This window comes from Heterodontus francisci, chromosome 5, assembly GCF_036365525.1.
Source record: "Heterodontus francisci isolate sHetFra1 chromosome 5, sHetFra1.hap1, whole genome shotgun sequence".
NCBI lineage: Eukaryota > Metazoa > Chordata > Chondrichthyes > Heterodontiformes > Heterodontidae > Heterodontus > Heterodontus francisci.
In genome coordinates this window covers 132,409,672-132,422,793 of record NC_090375.1, presented here as the reverse complement: position 1 = coordinate 132,422,793, position 13,122 = coordinate 132,409,672, and the positions used below count along the sequence as shown (strand labels likewise).

The following is a 13,122-nucleotide window of genomic DNA, read 5'->3' as shown; positions in this document are numbered from 1 at the left end:
GGTTCCCCACGGTAGGCTATTGCAGAAAATACGCAAGTATGGGGTTGAAGGTGATTTAGAGCTTTGGATCAGAAATTGGCTAGCTGAAAGAAGACAGAGGGTGGTGGTTGATGGCAAATGTTCATCCTGGAGTTTAGTTACTAGTGGTGTACCGCAAGGTTCTGTTTTGGGGCCACTGCTGTTTGTCATTTTTATAAACGACCTGGATGAGGGTGTAGAAGGGTGGGTTAGTAAATTTGCGGATGACACGAAGGTCGGTGGAGTTGTGGATAGTGTCGAAGGGTGTTGTAGGGTACAGAGGGACATAGATAGGCTGCAGAGCTGGGCTGAGAGATGGCAAATGGAGTTTAATGCGGAGAAGTGTGAGGTGATTCACTTTGGAAGGAGTAACAGCAATGCAGAGTACTGGGCTAATGGGAAGATTCTTGGTAGTGTAGATGAGCAGAGAGATCTTGGTATCCAGGTACATAAATCCCTGAAAGTTGCTACCCAGGTTAATAGGGCTGTTAAGAAGGCATATGGTGTGTTAGCCTTTATTAGTAGGGGGATCGAGTTTCAGAGCCACGGGGTCATGATGCAGCTGTACAAAACTCTGGTGAGGCCGCACCTGGAGTATTGCGTGCAGTTCTGGTCACCTCATTATAGGAAGGATGTCGAAGCTTTGGAAAGGGTGCAGAGGAGATTTACTAGGATGTTGCCTGGTATGGAAGGAAGGTCTTACGAGGAAAGGCTGAGGGACTTGGGGTTGTTTTCGTTAGAGAGAAGGAGGAGGAGAGGTGACTTAATAGAGACATACAAGATAATCAGAGGGTTAGATAGGGTGGATAGTGAGAGTCTTTTTCCTCGGATGAGGATGGCAAACACGAGGGGACATAGCTTTAAGTTGAGGGGTGAAAGATATAGGACAGATGTCAGAGGTAGTTTCTTTACGCAGAGAGTAGTAGGGGCGTGGAACGCCCTGCCTGCAACAGTAGTAGACTCGCCAACTTTAAGGGCATTTAAGTGGTCATTGGATAGACATATGGATGTAAATGGAATAGTGTAGGTCAGATGATCGGCGCAACATCGAGGGCCGAAGGGCCTGTACTGCGCTGTAATATTCTAATTCTAATTCTTAATGTAAATAGGCCCTTCACATCCGCTGTATTCAGGCCCCTCGCAATTTTGTACATCTCAATCAAATCTCCCCTCCGTCTCCTCTGTTCAAAGCAGAACAACCCCAGCCTATCCAATCTTTCCTCAGTTGCATTTTTCCAGTCTTGGTAACATCCTTGTAAATCTTCTCTGTACCCTCTCTCGTGCAATTACATCCTTTCTGTAATGAGGTGACTAGAACTGCACACAGTAATCAAGTTGTGGCCAAACTAATGATTTATACAGTTCCAGCATAACCTCCCTGCTCTTATATTCTATACCTCAGCTAATAAAGGAAAGTATTCCATATGCCTTCTCAACCACCTTATCGACCTGTTGTGCTACCTTCAGGGATCTGTGGACATTCACACCTCCATATTCTCTCATTAATTGTGTATTCCTTTGCCTTGTTTGACCTCCCCAAATGCATCATCTCACACTTCTTCGTGTTGAATTCCATTTGCCACCTTTCTGCCCACCAGACCAGTTTATTGGTATCTTTCTGCAGCCTACAGCTATGTTCCTCGCTATCAACCACACGGACATTTTTTGTGTCGCATGCAAACTTCTTGATCATTTCCCCCCCCCCCCCCCTTATATTTACGCCTAAATCGTTAATATATACCACAAAAAACAGGGGTCCCAGTACTGAGCCATGCAGACGCCACTGAAAACAGCCCTCCAGTCGCAATAACACCTGTCAACAATTACCCTTTGTTTCCTGCCACTGAGCCAATTTTGCATCCAGCTTGCTCCATTTCCCTGGAAACCGTGGGCTTTTGTTTTTTTTAACCAGTCAGCCATGTGGGACCTTGTCAAAAGCCTTGCTAAAATCCATGTAGACCACATCAACTGCACTACCCTCATCAATCCTTCTTGTTACGTCTTCAAAAAAATGGTTGATCCATCTCTGTCTCCTCTCGAGGTCCCCACCAAGACAAGATACCAGTCAACAGCCAATTTGATTCACTCCACATGATAGCAAGAAATGGCAGAAGGCACTGGATATAGCAAAAGCTTTGGGCCCTAACAACATCCCGGCTGTAGTACTGAAGATTTGTGCTCCAGATCTAGTCTGCCCCTAGCCAGTACAGCTACAAAACTGGCATCTACCTGAAAATGTGGAAAATAGCTCCTACAACACTCAAGAAGCTCGTCACCATCCAGGACAAAGCAGCCCTATTTGATCGGCACCCCATCCACCACCTTAAACATCAACTCCTTCCATCACCAGAGCACAGTAGCAGCAGTGTGTACTATCTACAAGATGCACTACGGCACCTCGCCAAGAGTCCTTTGACAGCCACTTCCAAACCCACAACCCCTTAAATACAAGGCAGTGGGTGCATGGGAGCACCACCACCTACAAGTCACATACCATGCTGGCTTGGAACTATATCACCATTCTTTAATTGTCACTGAGTCAAAATGCTGGAACTCCCTCCCTAAAAGGACAATGCGTGTACTGTCACCACATGGACTGCAGCGGTTCAAGAAGGCAACTGGGCACCACCTTAAGGGGAATTAGGTACAGGCAATAAATGCTGGCCCTGCCAGAGACGGTCACATCCCATGAACAAATTAAAAGTTTCTCTTTCTATATCAATGTCACAGAAACCTATGGAAAATATAGTTTTGTATCTGTTAATTTAAAAAAAAATAATCTTGAAGTATTATCCCTGCAGTGGTCTTATCCTAAATCAAATTAGTGATGAATATTCTAATAATTACCACATGAATGAAATACCATAACAGTTATTTTCATTGCGATTGAATGACTGTACACGATAGATAAAGTGTGTTGATAATTTGAAAATCCTGTTAGTGAAAATCTGACACATACATTGTTGATTTTAATGGGATCATTTGTACTCTGAAGTCTAAGCCTGGAATATCCTGTGCCTGTATTTCAGAAGACTATTTGTGTCAGCTTTGTAATTGTTCCAGAAATTTATTTGGACAATAACTCCCACTAATGTCTAACGGAATGTAAACAAAACATTTTGCATAATAAATCTGCAATATGGATACAGGACTCCCACTGAGTACAGAATAAGAATTCTGCGAGAAGCATCTGAGTTTTATAATCCGAATTGCAAAAGTTCTGTCGATTAAATCAATCATTCCAAATTACCGTGAACATAACAAACCTTTGACATTTTATGAACTGTATCAAATCTAATTTGAGAGGCTTGGTGAATTATTCATTTAAAACAAATCAAGTAAAGGTCACAAAGACTTTGGAGTTTGCTAAGGATCTATTAAGTTTGCAATCTGTTGTATTTATTATGATAATCCTTTATGCCTTCATGTTGATAATTTTCAAGTTCTTAAACTCTTCCTTCATGCTTCATTGTCAGGTTTGTTTCAATTTCTATTTTTTTAATAAAGTACAGAATTCATTTTGGTTTTATGCTGGATTCAAAGATGTTAGCTGAGTACGTAGTCTTCCTTTGTCAACATGATAACGTAAGAGTTCTAAGTACAGGAAATGGCCCATGTGTCCAACATGCATGTAGATTGTTTTGTTGGATCAATCTGCCTATCTTCCTTCTCATCCTGTCCCTCAATACCTTGTCACTCCAGAGGAGATTGGAAAGCTATCAACAGAAATCAGTGTAAATCAGTAAGTATAAAATATTATAGGATCAGAAAAAGCCTTGGATTTGTAAGCAATGTTACAAAATCTGACCAGAGAGAAATAAATTTCAGTTAAACTTAGCCCCACTCCCTGTCCCAACTCCAGTTGTATGTAGGTGTACACCAAACAGGTGTACTCTTACCCCTATATAAAAGCAGAATACTGTGGATGCTGGAAATCTGAAATAGAAACAAAAAGTGCTAGAATTCAGAGCAGGTCTGGCAGCATCTGTGGAGAGAGAAACAGGGTTAATGTTTCAGGTCTGTGACCTTTCATCAGAACTGGTAAAGGTTAGAAATGTAATAGGTTTTGAGCAAGTGAAAGGGGTTGCCGGGGGGGAAGAACAAGAAAAAGGAAGGTGATAGAGCCGAGGGCAGGAGAGATTAAATGACAGAGATTTCACAGAACAAAAGGCAAAGGGAGCACTAATAGTTGTACTAAAAAACAAAGCATTAGTTCAGAAGAGAGTGTTAATGGCAGAATAATCAATATCTCTGTCCGAAAGCAAAAACATGAAAAACCAAGTTTAAGACAAGGACATGGATAAAAAATATTGAAGAATAAAAAAAAGTGTTTAAAACAAAAAGTGTCTGTCACGCTCTGAAATTGTTGAACTCAATGTTGAGTCCAGAAGCCTGTAGAGTGCTAATCAGAAGATGAGGTGTTGTGCCTCGAACTTGTGCTGAGCTTCACTGGAACACTGCAGCAAGCCAAGGACAGAGATATGGCATGATAGCAGGGTAGTGAATTAAAATGAGAAGCAACTGAAAGGTCAGGGTCATGCTTGCGAACTGAGTGGAGGTGTTCTGCAAAGTGGTCACCCAATTTGTGTTTGGTCTCCCCACTGCAAAGACAACTGCATTGTGAGCAGCGAATACAGTATACTAAGTTGAAAGAAGTACAAGTAAATCGCTGCTTCACCTGGAAGGAGAGTTTGGGGCCATGGTGAGGAGAAAGGAGGTAAAAGGGCAGGTATTACACCTCCACAGGTCGTGTGGGAAGGTGCCCTGTGAAGGGGACAAGGTGTCGGGTGATGGAGAAGTGGACCGGGGTGTCGCGGAGGGAATGGTCCCTTCAGAATGCTGACAGGAGAAGGGAAGATGTGTTTGGTGGTGGCATCGTGCTGGAGCTGGTGGAAGTGGCGGAGGATGATCCTTTGGATGTGAAGACTGGTAGGGTGGAAAGTGAGGACAAGGGGAACCCTTTCATGGTTCTGAGAGGGAGGGGAAGGGATGAGGGCAGAAGTGCGGGTAATGGGTCGGATACGGTTCAGGACCCTGTCAACCATTAGTGAAGGGGAATCCTCGGTTGAGGAAAAAAGACATATCAGAAGCGCTGTAGTATATTTCTACTTCTGCTTACATTGAGATTAAATTGAACCAGAACTGCACATGAGGGTCCAAACATTTGCTGCACAGCACCCATTTCTTTTAGGCAATAAACAGTCTCCTAAGCAACCAATACAGCAGACAGGCGGAAGTGTGCTACTTGCCATGTTGGAAAAGATCAAAAAAGTGACATGCAGTGCCCATGCCTGAAACAGTTGTTACGACCAGGTGAGCAATGTCTAGGGGTCTTTTGTTATCTTTACCTGGTTTTATTGTAACAGGGTTTAATCTTTAAAAGCACTGTGTTTTGAGCTCCCCTTTGTGTGAATCCTTGTTCACTGTTTCCAATTATAAGGCAAAGAACTGAGCACAAACAGGCTTTCTTTGATTTAAAGCAGAAAGATGAAATTTATTAAACCTTAAACTTAAACTCTAATAAGGTTCACGCTTACAGATATAAAACGTGCCCCCGTTAGCACGCACCTGTGATATAAAGGTGCAAAATAGGGAGAGAAAAGAGCAGAAGAAAAGATACTTCGAACAGTTTGAGGCAATATATTGTTACTGGTTTCTCGAGCTCGCTGTCGTCCTTGATCGAAGGTATGGTCTTGCGTTGCATTGGGGCCCAGTATTAGTCTTGAACCTTGCTCATGTAGGAAATATTTCCCTCTTTTAGTTTCATGTGTTTTCACAAGATTCAGTTCTGTGGGAAGAGATGAAGGCAGGCAGACAGGAGAGGCTGTAATTCTTGCTTCAGTTCCTGGAGAGGTGTTTACTCCATGAGCACACGGCTTTGTCTGAGTTCAAATTCCTTTGATGGGAGTTCAAACGCTAAGGCTCCCAGGTTGCCCCACAGGTTAGTCATGTGACAGTTCCTTATATGGAACAGTCTCTTCACATCCTTTGGAGGTTCAAATTTCTCTGCCACAGCCAGTTAGCCATGTGACTAAAGCTGATCTGATCACTTCTGTGTATTGGAGAAGCAACTGCTGGATTCCCATTGTTTCAACATTGTCTGTTACCATGGAAATGTCTTTCCAGTCAGGGCTTGCAATTTTAAGTTTTGATCATGTGGCGAAATAATGTGTGCCACAGTCTTGGCAGGGTGGGGTTTTCCTGACACAGTGCATATGCAGATAAGGATCTTGATGCCTGCTTGAAGCCCCCATTGCAAGATTTGTTCGCCCTAAGGCAGCCAGTGGTCAAGAAACCTGGGCCGCAACAACAAGGCAAATTTTGTAAAACTTTACTCCTGAATGGCGAGCATTCCTAGTCTTCCTATCCTCATATTAAAAGCATATGATCTGCTGCCAGACATCTCCCAACTGATTTCCTCCTTTCCTGATCCAGTCACTCATCTTCCTGACTTATTTAAGGGTTGCTACAATGCCGTCAACAGCCTGACCTTCTATTGCACTTCACTGCTGAGCTGCAGTTATGGCAATGAAGTCCAAGGCGCAATATTGCACCTCTACCTCAGCATTCTGGCACAGTGATTGTTACTTGCAGCCAAAAATGGCGTGCTTGAATTTCTAATCCCAGCTCTTTCAGCCGCTTAATATTGGATGGCAGTACCCAAACAATGGGTGGGCCTGCAACTGGAGTACCCCCAGGCCTGCAAATAATTTGTTGTAGCAAAGACCTGAGCAGCTACCTCTTCCATGGGACAGTGCCCCTCAGATGTGCCTACTGGACACCAATAAAGCGAAATGTAGGTCAATATATCCTTTTTTGCACTTGGGTAAGATACTTGTGAAGCAGGAAAACCTTTATTTTTGGCATAAAATATAACATGAGTTAAAGATGCAATCGATTAAATTCTAAATGCAGTGCTAAAGAAAGATATGTTAAGCACCTTAAGTGAAAAATTACTCTTCACCTTCAATTAAACACTTCAACTAAAATGTTAATCAATCTGCTATTTACTAAAATATCAAATGCAAACTAAACATAAAAGCAACCATCCAAGCCCTAATGGGGAAGTGCTGTGTGTATGTACAGCAGAAAATTCAATAGTTGTGTCACCATTCTTGAGTCTGTATCTGCATCGTAATTTGTTCTACCTGACTTTCAGCATTGATGCCTTTCCACTGGGTTCTTCACAGCAGCTCTTTTCCTGTTGCAACCAAATCATTGTTGGTGGCAGCTATAGGAATGGCTTTTTCTTATACCTGCCTGTGCCAAGCAATATCACATAATAAGTTGTACATAGCGTAGCTTTCCCCATCCCAAGTTTGAAGATTAAATACTTGAAAATATTATTTCATTGTGGCAGTGATTTTCAAGGATAGAGGGGTTATGGGTGGGCGGAAGTGTGCTGTCCACCATATTGGATCGGACTGCACTGTGGGCGTGTGCTGAACGATTCTAGAATCTCATAATAAGTAGGACCTTTTTGTGAAATTGTTCTGCCCCAGCACCTGACATGATAAATTTGCTTAACTTTTCTCCAAAAGCAAACTTCATGTCAGCTTCAATAGCAAAGACTGTTGGGCACTGTGTAGAACAGGCCGTTGATTCGCAATTGCCTGTTTTGCAGTTTCACCGAACACCAATTTCTTCCCATTTAATCTTAAACGTTTGATTGCATTTTATTAAGTTCAATAAAAATTGATTGCTGTTGGCTGTAAGGGCCGTTAAGTAATGTACCCTAGACTTACACCAGGGCCGTTCTGAACTAGCTGCTCAGAGGTGTGTAAGAGTGACCTTGGAGACAACTCTTCCTCTGATCTTATTGCCTTCGAAGAAGGAAACTGGCCATTGCTTGGTATTTCCCACAGTTCCCATTAAGGACCCTGCACAACTCAAAATGGAAAAGGCAAAGGAATTGAAGACTCAGTTGAGTGGACGAATTAAATGTGTACCTTACACTGTTACTCCAACATTCAATGCAGTTGCTCCACTTTCATTTACAAATGGCTTTTCAGGGCAAAAACGCAATGAAATTTATCTTGACAAAGACAGGTTCATACTGTCTTAGAATTTGCTATTAGAAGTTAGCAGACAATATGGTCTTCTCTCCACTCCCGAATAAAATTATTGACAGAAGATGTTAAATTATCAAGCAAGCTAAACTCGTTGCTACATAACTGACAGTTTATAAAAAGGAGTTTAATTAAGTGGAAAATATAATAAAACTGCTGCAGAAAAATAGTGTTGCATAAATGTTGAACTGTAATGTTGGTTAAATTTGACTTTTGGTACTGATTGGGGAAGTGGGGAAGGAACGAGGAATAAGTGTGTCGTACCAGTAGGCAGTGCTGGTGGATTCTGCTTCAGTAAACCGTTTCCTTTTCAAATGAGCAACTTCACACACTTTTGTATAGATGGTTGAGGGTTTTGAAAAAAATCATGGTTCTGTTTTCCTGTTGATACTGCAAGTGTTTTTTGCTATGAAAAGTATTAACTTTGAGATCTGTTTAATTTTCCTGCTGATTAGTGTTGTTTTCACACTGATAAATCTCTCTTTTTGGACAGAAACGTGCAAAGGGACAGGTTCTCTTTGACAAAGTCTGTGGGCAGCTCAACCTTCTGGAAAAAGATTACTTTGGTCTGACATTTCGGGACTCTGAAAATCAAAAGGTAAATTCGATAGTTAAATATTGGATTGTTTCAGTTATACCTTTTGTATAGAGAAAATATTAGTTTTCTTTTTCTTGCCATGGCAATGCTGACATTCACTTTGCTGATACACTTGTGCTGCTTTGTGGCCTTTGTTTTCCTCCATTCACTGATTTTACTGGAAGTTGAGTTAAAGCAGGGAACACTGTTTTATGCTTCTGTCTACTTTATTTTTGCAGAAATATAGGCCAAATGATAATTTATAGACCAGTTTCATTAAATAACTTGAATCAATGTGAGCTGTTTTTGGGTGTGTGTCACTTGGACCAGATATGCGAGAGTACTTCAGTTCGGTGGTCTCTCATCACGTCAGCTTCAAATCCGCTGCAGTATTGCTACTTCCAGGTGAAAAGTGAAGATTAAAACATTCCCAGATGATTCTTTGGACTGGTCAAGAACTTCGACTTCATTTTTAATGTTATCATAGATGTGATCATTTAGTTTGAGAAGCGAGGCTTTTTTTTTATAATTAAAAATAAATTTAGGAAAGAGAAAAGACAAAGTTCGGCTAATATTTATGTCACAGTCTGGAATCTTTAATGAATACACTTGCATGGAATGTCATCCCAAACAAGAGCCTGATGCCTAGTGCTCAGCAAATTGAATGAATTCCCTACATCCCAGTTTGGATTGGAAAATTACTTCCTCCATTATAGAAAAAAAGAAGGATCTATAGCATATTATTATCTCTAGGAATATTATACTAATTGTAATATTGGCATGAAGTCACCTAATCTTTCAATATTGATCCAGGTGTAGCTGCAGTTTGTCTTATTTACTGCAGCCTAAAGAGGTCACACAGGATTTGGAACCAGAGAGTGATTATTGCAGATTGTCTGGAGTTTCATCGGAGTGAGCAGAGGCCAGCATGAGAATAGTTATCTTCAACTGACATAGGTTACGTTACAAGATACTCAGCACACAGAGTTCTGCAGCAGCCTTAATACCTGACAGCTGATGAGGCATTCACTGGACCCTTTACTTGAATAATTGTAGCTTAGGGATCAAGATCAGAAGATTTAAAGCCTCATCTGCATGCTTTCTGGCATCCAGGGGCTATCAGAAGGAGCGTGAGGTGGCTTATCACAAAATGGAACAAAATTAGTTTGTATCTTACACTACTTCATTAGATATAGCAATTAAATTCAATCCAAGGCAAATGTCCAGTTTAACATGTGCAGTCATTGCAGTGCAGGCTGCTGCTCCATGCATCTTCTGAGCTCCTATTACTGCTATAAGTCATAGTCAGCAGTACATACTGTAGTCATTAATTCTTTGAGTTCAGGGATCTTAGAGTGGGCTGAAGATAAGAGAGTACCAGTATGAACTGTGGGTGGGAAAGGCAGATTGGTGTCAACATGAACTTGGAGTGGCAGAAGAGCAAATGAGTGGGAGGACGAAGGATAAGGAGTGAGAGCTAAAAGTAAGGAGTTTAGAAGAGGCTATGAGAGCCACGTGAATTGAGGGGGTTGACAGACTGCCTGCAGAAACCTGGAAGGGTCAGAGCAGGGAGCGAGTGTCTTCAATTGGATGACAGGTTGGATGGAGTTAATAGTAATGCAACCGCAACTTTTAATCTAAAAATGCAAATTCTTCAAAGGGAGCATATTCCCTAGAAATGCACCACCAATTGGTGTCAGGTTCAGTATTCGGGAGAACTATGTACCATTTAAATTGCTGCCTCTATTTCATTGGTCAGTAAGACTGGGTTTGAATACCCTATTTGCCCTAACCATTTTTTAAATCAGGAAATTAAAGAAAAACTGTTATTCTTGGCAGTATTAAGCATCTGTTGCTACCAGAAGGAAAAAGCTTTATCTATGAGGAAAAATTATTTGCTGTCCAAATATTAGAGTAGCTTTAAAAAAAAAATTCAACAAAAGTCTCTTCCTTTTGATGAAAAAAGAATGCAATGCCCATTTTCATTGTAGTTTCCAGAATATTGCAAAATGCACCAAATAAATGTTCCCAATGGTGGGGGAGTCCAGAACCAGGGGTCATAGTCTAAGGATACGGGGTAAACCTTTCAGGACTGAGATGAGGAGAAATTTCTTCACCCAGAGAGTGGTGAGCCTGTGGAATTCGCTAACACAGAAAGCAGTTGAGGCCAAAACATTGTATGTTTTCAAGAAGGAGTTAGATATAGCTCTTGGGTCTAAAGGGATCAAAGGATATGGGGCGAAAGCGGGAACAGACCTCTGAGTTGGATGATCAGCATGATCATAATGAATGGTGAGGCAGGCTCGAAGGGCCGAATGGCCTACTTCTGCTCCTATTTTCTATGTTTCTATAAAGTGTTAAAAATCAATTTCTGAAGGGACATTTTGGATAAGCCTACTGCTTAATGTATCAGTTGTGCTGCATTGCAGTTTGTGTAATTTCTTGTTTTCACATGTCATAGACTCACATTTAGAGGTCCTTTTGAGTTATTAATTTTTGGGAGGCTACATCAGCTTTTGCTAGTTTCTGAGCTTGGCATTTGAGAAACACAAATATTGGCCCAGATATTGTGGTTATCAGTAAACAAATGGCACTTGCTATTTTGACACATACTTTTTGCACTGGAACTTCTTATTATTAGAAGGTCAAAACAGCTTGGTCTTTTCGGGGCCACATACAGTCTGAATGTAAGTTAAAATATTTAATCCATTGCCAAATAATGTACCGAAAGCAAAATAGAGAGGGATAGAAAGATGGAATTAAGAGAGATAAAAGAGACAGAGAAGATTTTTAAAAGTTTTAAAAATGATCTCTAACGATTAAAATCTGAAGGAATGAGACTCCATACTTTTAAAATGAAATTTTCAATGCCAGAGAGGTTGGTTGGCAGTAGAACAAAGAACAGTACAGCACAGGAACAGGCCATTCGGCCCTCCAAGCCTGCGCCGATCTTGATACCTGCCTAAACTAAAACCTTCTGCACTTCCGGGGTCCGTATCCCTCTATTCCCATCCTATTCATGTATTTGTCAAGATGCCTCTTAAACGTCTCTATGGTACCTGCTTCCACCACCTTCCCCGGCAACAAGTTCCAGGCACTCACCACCCTCTAATTAAGACTTATCACATCATTAAAAATTCATGCACTTGAATTAATAAGCCCTAACCTTTTCTGGTGTGTTTAGTGGGTATCTAGTAGGTAAGTACTGCAAATTTACACCTTTCTAAATGTATGAATACTAAGATCTTTTGGCGAGATATTGTTAGAGCAAAGCTTCTGGAAGAGCAGGGCAACTTGGGCAGCAACTTCCTGATATCCTTGTTTAACTGCATGTGCTGATGCCAGAAGTTGCTGTCTGTTTTACTCCATAATGGTGAGCTCTGTAGTCTTATCGTTACGACTACAGCAAAATCTGGACCAGTAGGTTATAGTCACAGGTCAAGCACAGTATCTCTATTTCAACTCCACATGTCCTAAATTGGGATTAAAATTAAGTACTTCCTTATTTTCATTTCCCATTCATTCAAATCTGCTTGCCTACCTAAGTTATAACTTCCTTTTAGAATCTACCTGATGTCACCGAAATCTTTGGATGGTTAATTATCTCATTTAGTCTCTTAGTCTTGTCAATCTTATTAATGTCCTGCAAAATGTGGCCAGACCTTCAGCACGATTTCTCAATAAAGTATTGTTTTTACTAATTGCAACTTGATTTGGGGTAACCCTTTTGTAGCTTAGGTTTCGGTCATCCTGCATTAAACTGATCTGTTTCATTTTGAGGTAAATGATGATAAAATATCTGATTGTGTCGTGCATTATGTTTTTCGATTCCCTAATATATTTGTAAAATAAACATATTAAATGTTTTATTTCAGAACTGGTTGGACCCAGCCAAGGAAATTAAAAAGCAAATCCGAAGTAAGCATATTTTACTAATGACTTGAAATGTAGTTTGTATGGATTGACGGTTGAAAGGTACCACACAGAAGTAGCTTTCTATTTATGTTTTACCACGATATTATTTCCATTCACATTTTGTTAGACCTTTCATCAGTAAAGCAACCTTCAAATGCTTTTATCTTTTTGCTTATTTAATTTTTCCAGTTAATGCTTTTGTTTTCATAAAGTCTTATTGCAGTCAAAAGGTAAAATGCCTCGTATATTTTCTTATCTCTTACAAAAGGCAGCAGATGCCGCTTAAGGTTTTCTGCCTGCTTTACTGAAATTACAATTGCCATTTAATCCCAACCCTAGTTATTGGGAAATGGCTGAAACAGGAATGGATGGAATGGTAATTTAACATAATGATCAAGATGCAGCAAACATTACTCAGGTCTGCAAAGTAATTATGGAAAGGGAGTGAGAGAGAATGCTTGGGAAATTAAACATAAAAGATATTGTGATCAATTTTTTAAAATCGTTAGTATTTTTAATACAAGGAGAATTTTCAGGAAGTAA

At 40.6% G+C, this 13,122-nt stretch overlaps 1 protein-coding gene across 2 annotated transcripts in view; it reads left to right on the top strand.

Annotated features, from left to right (window-relative positions):
- LOC137370056 (band 4.1-like protein 3) overlaps positions 1-13,122 on the top strand; it is a 384,274-nt gene that overhangs the window by 263,929 nt on the left and 107,223 nt on the right. For both annotated transcript variants that reach the window (XM_068032108.1, XM_068032109.1), the window contains 2 exons: positions 8,581-8,685; positions 12,540-12,582. In XM_068032108.1, the coding sequence (XP_067888209.1) occupies positions 8,581-8,685; positions 12,540-12,582 (148 nt within the window). The remainder of the gene's footprint in view (positions 1-8,580; positions 8,686-12,539; positions 12,583-13,122) is intronic.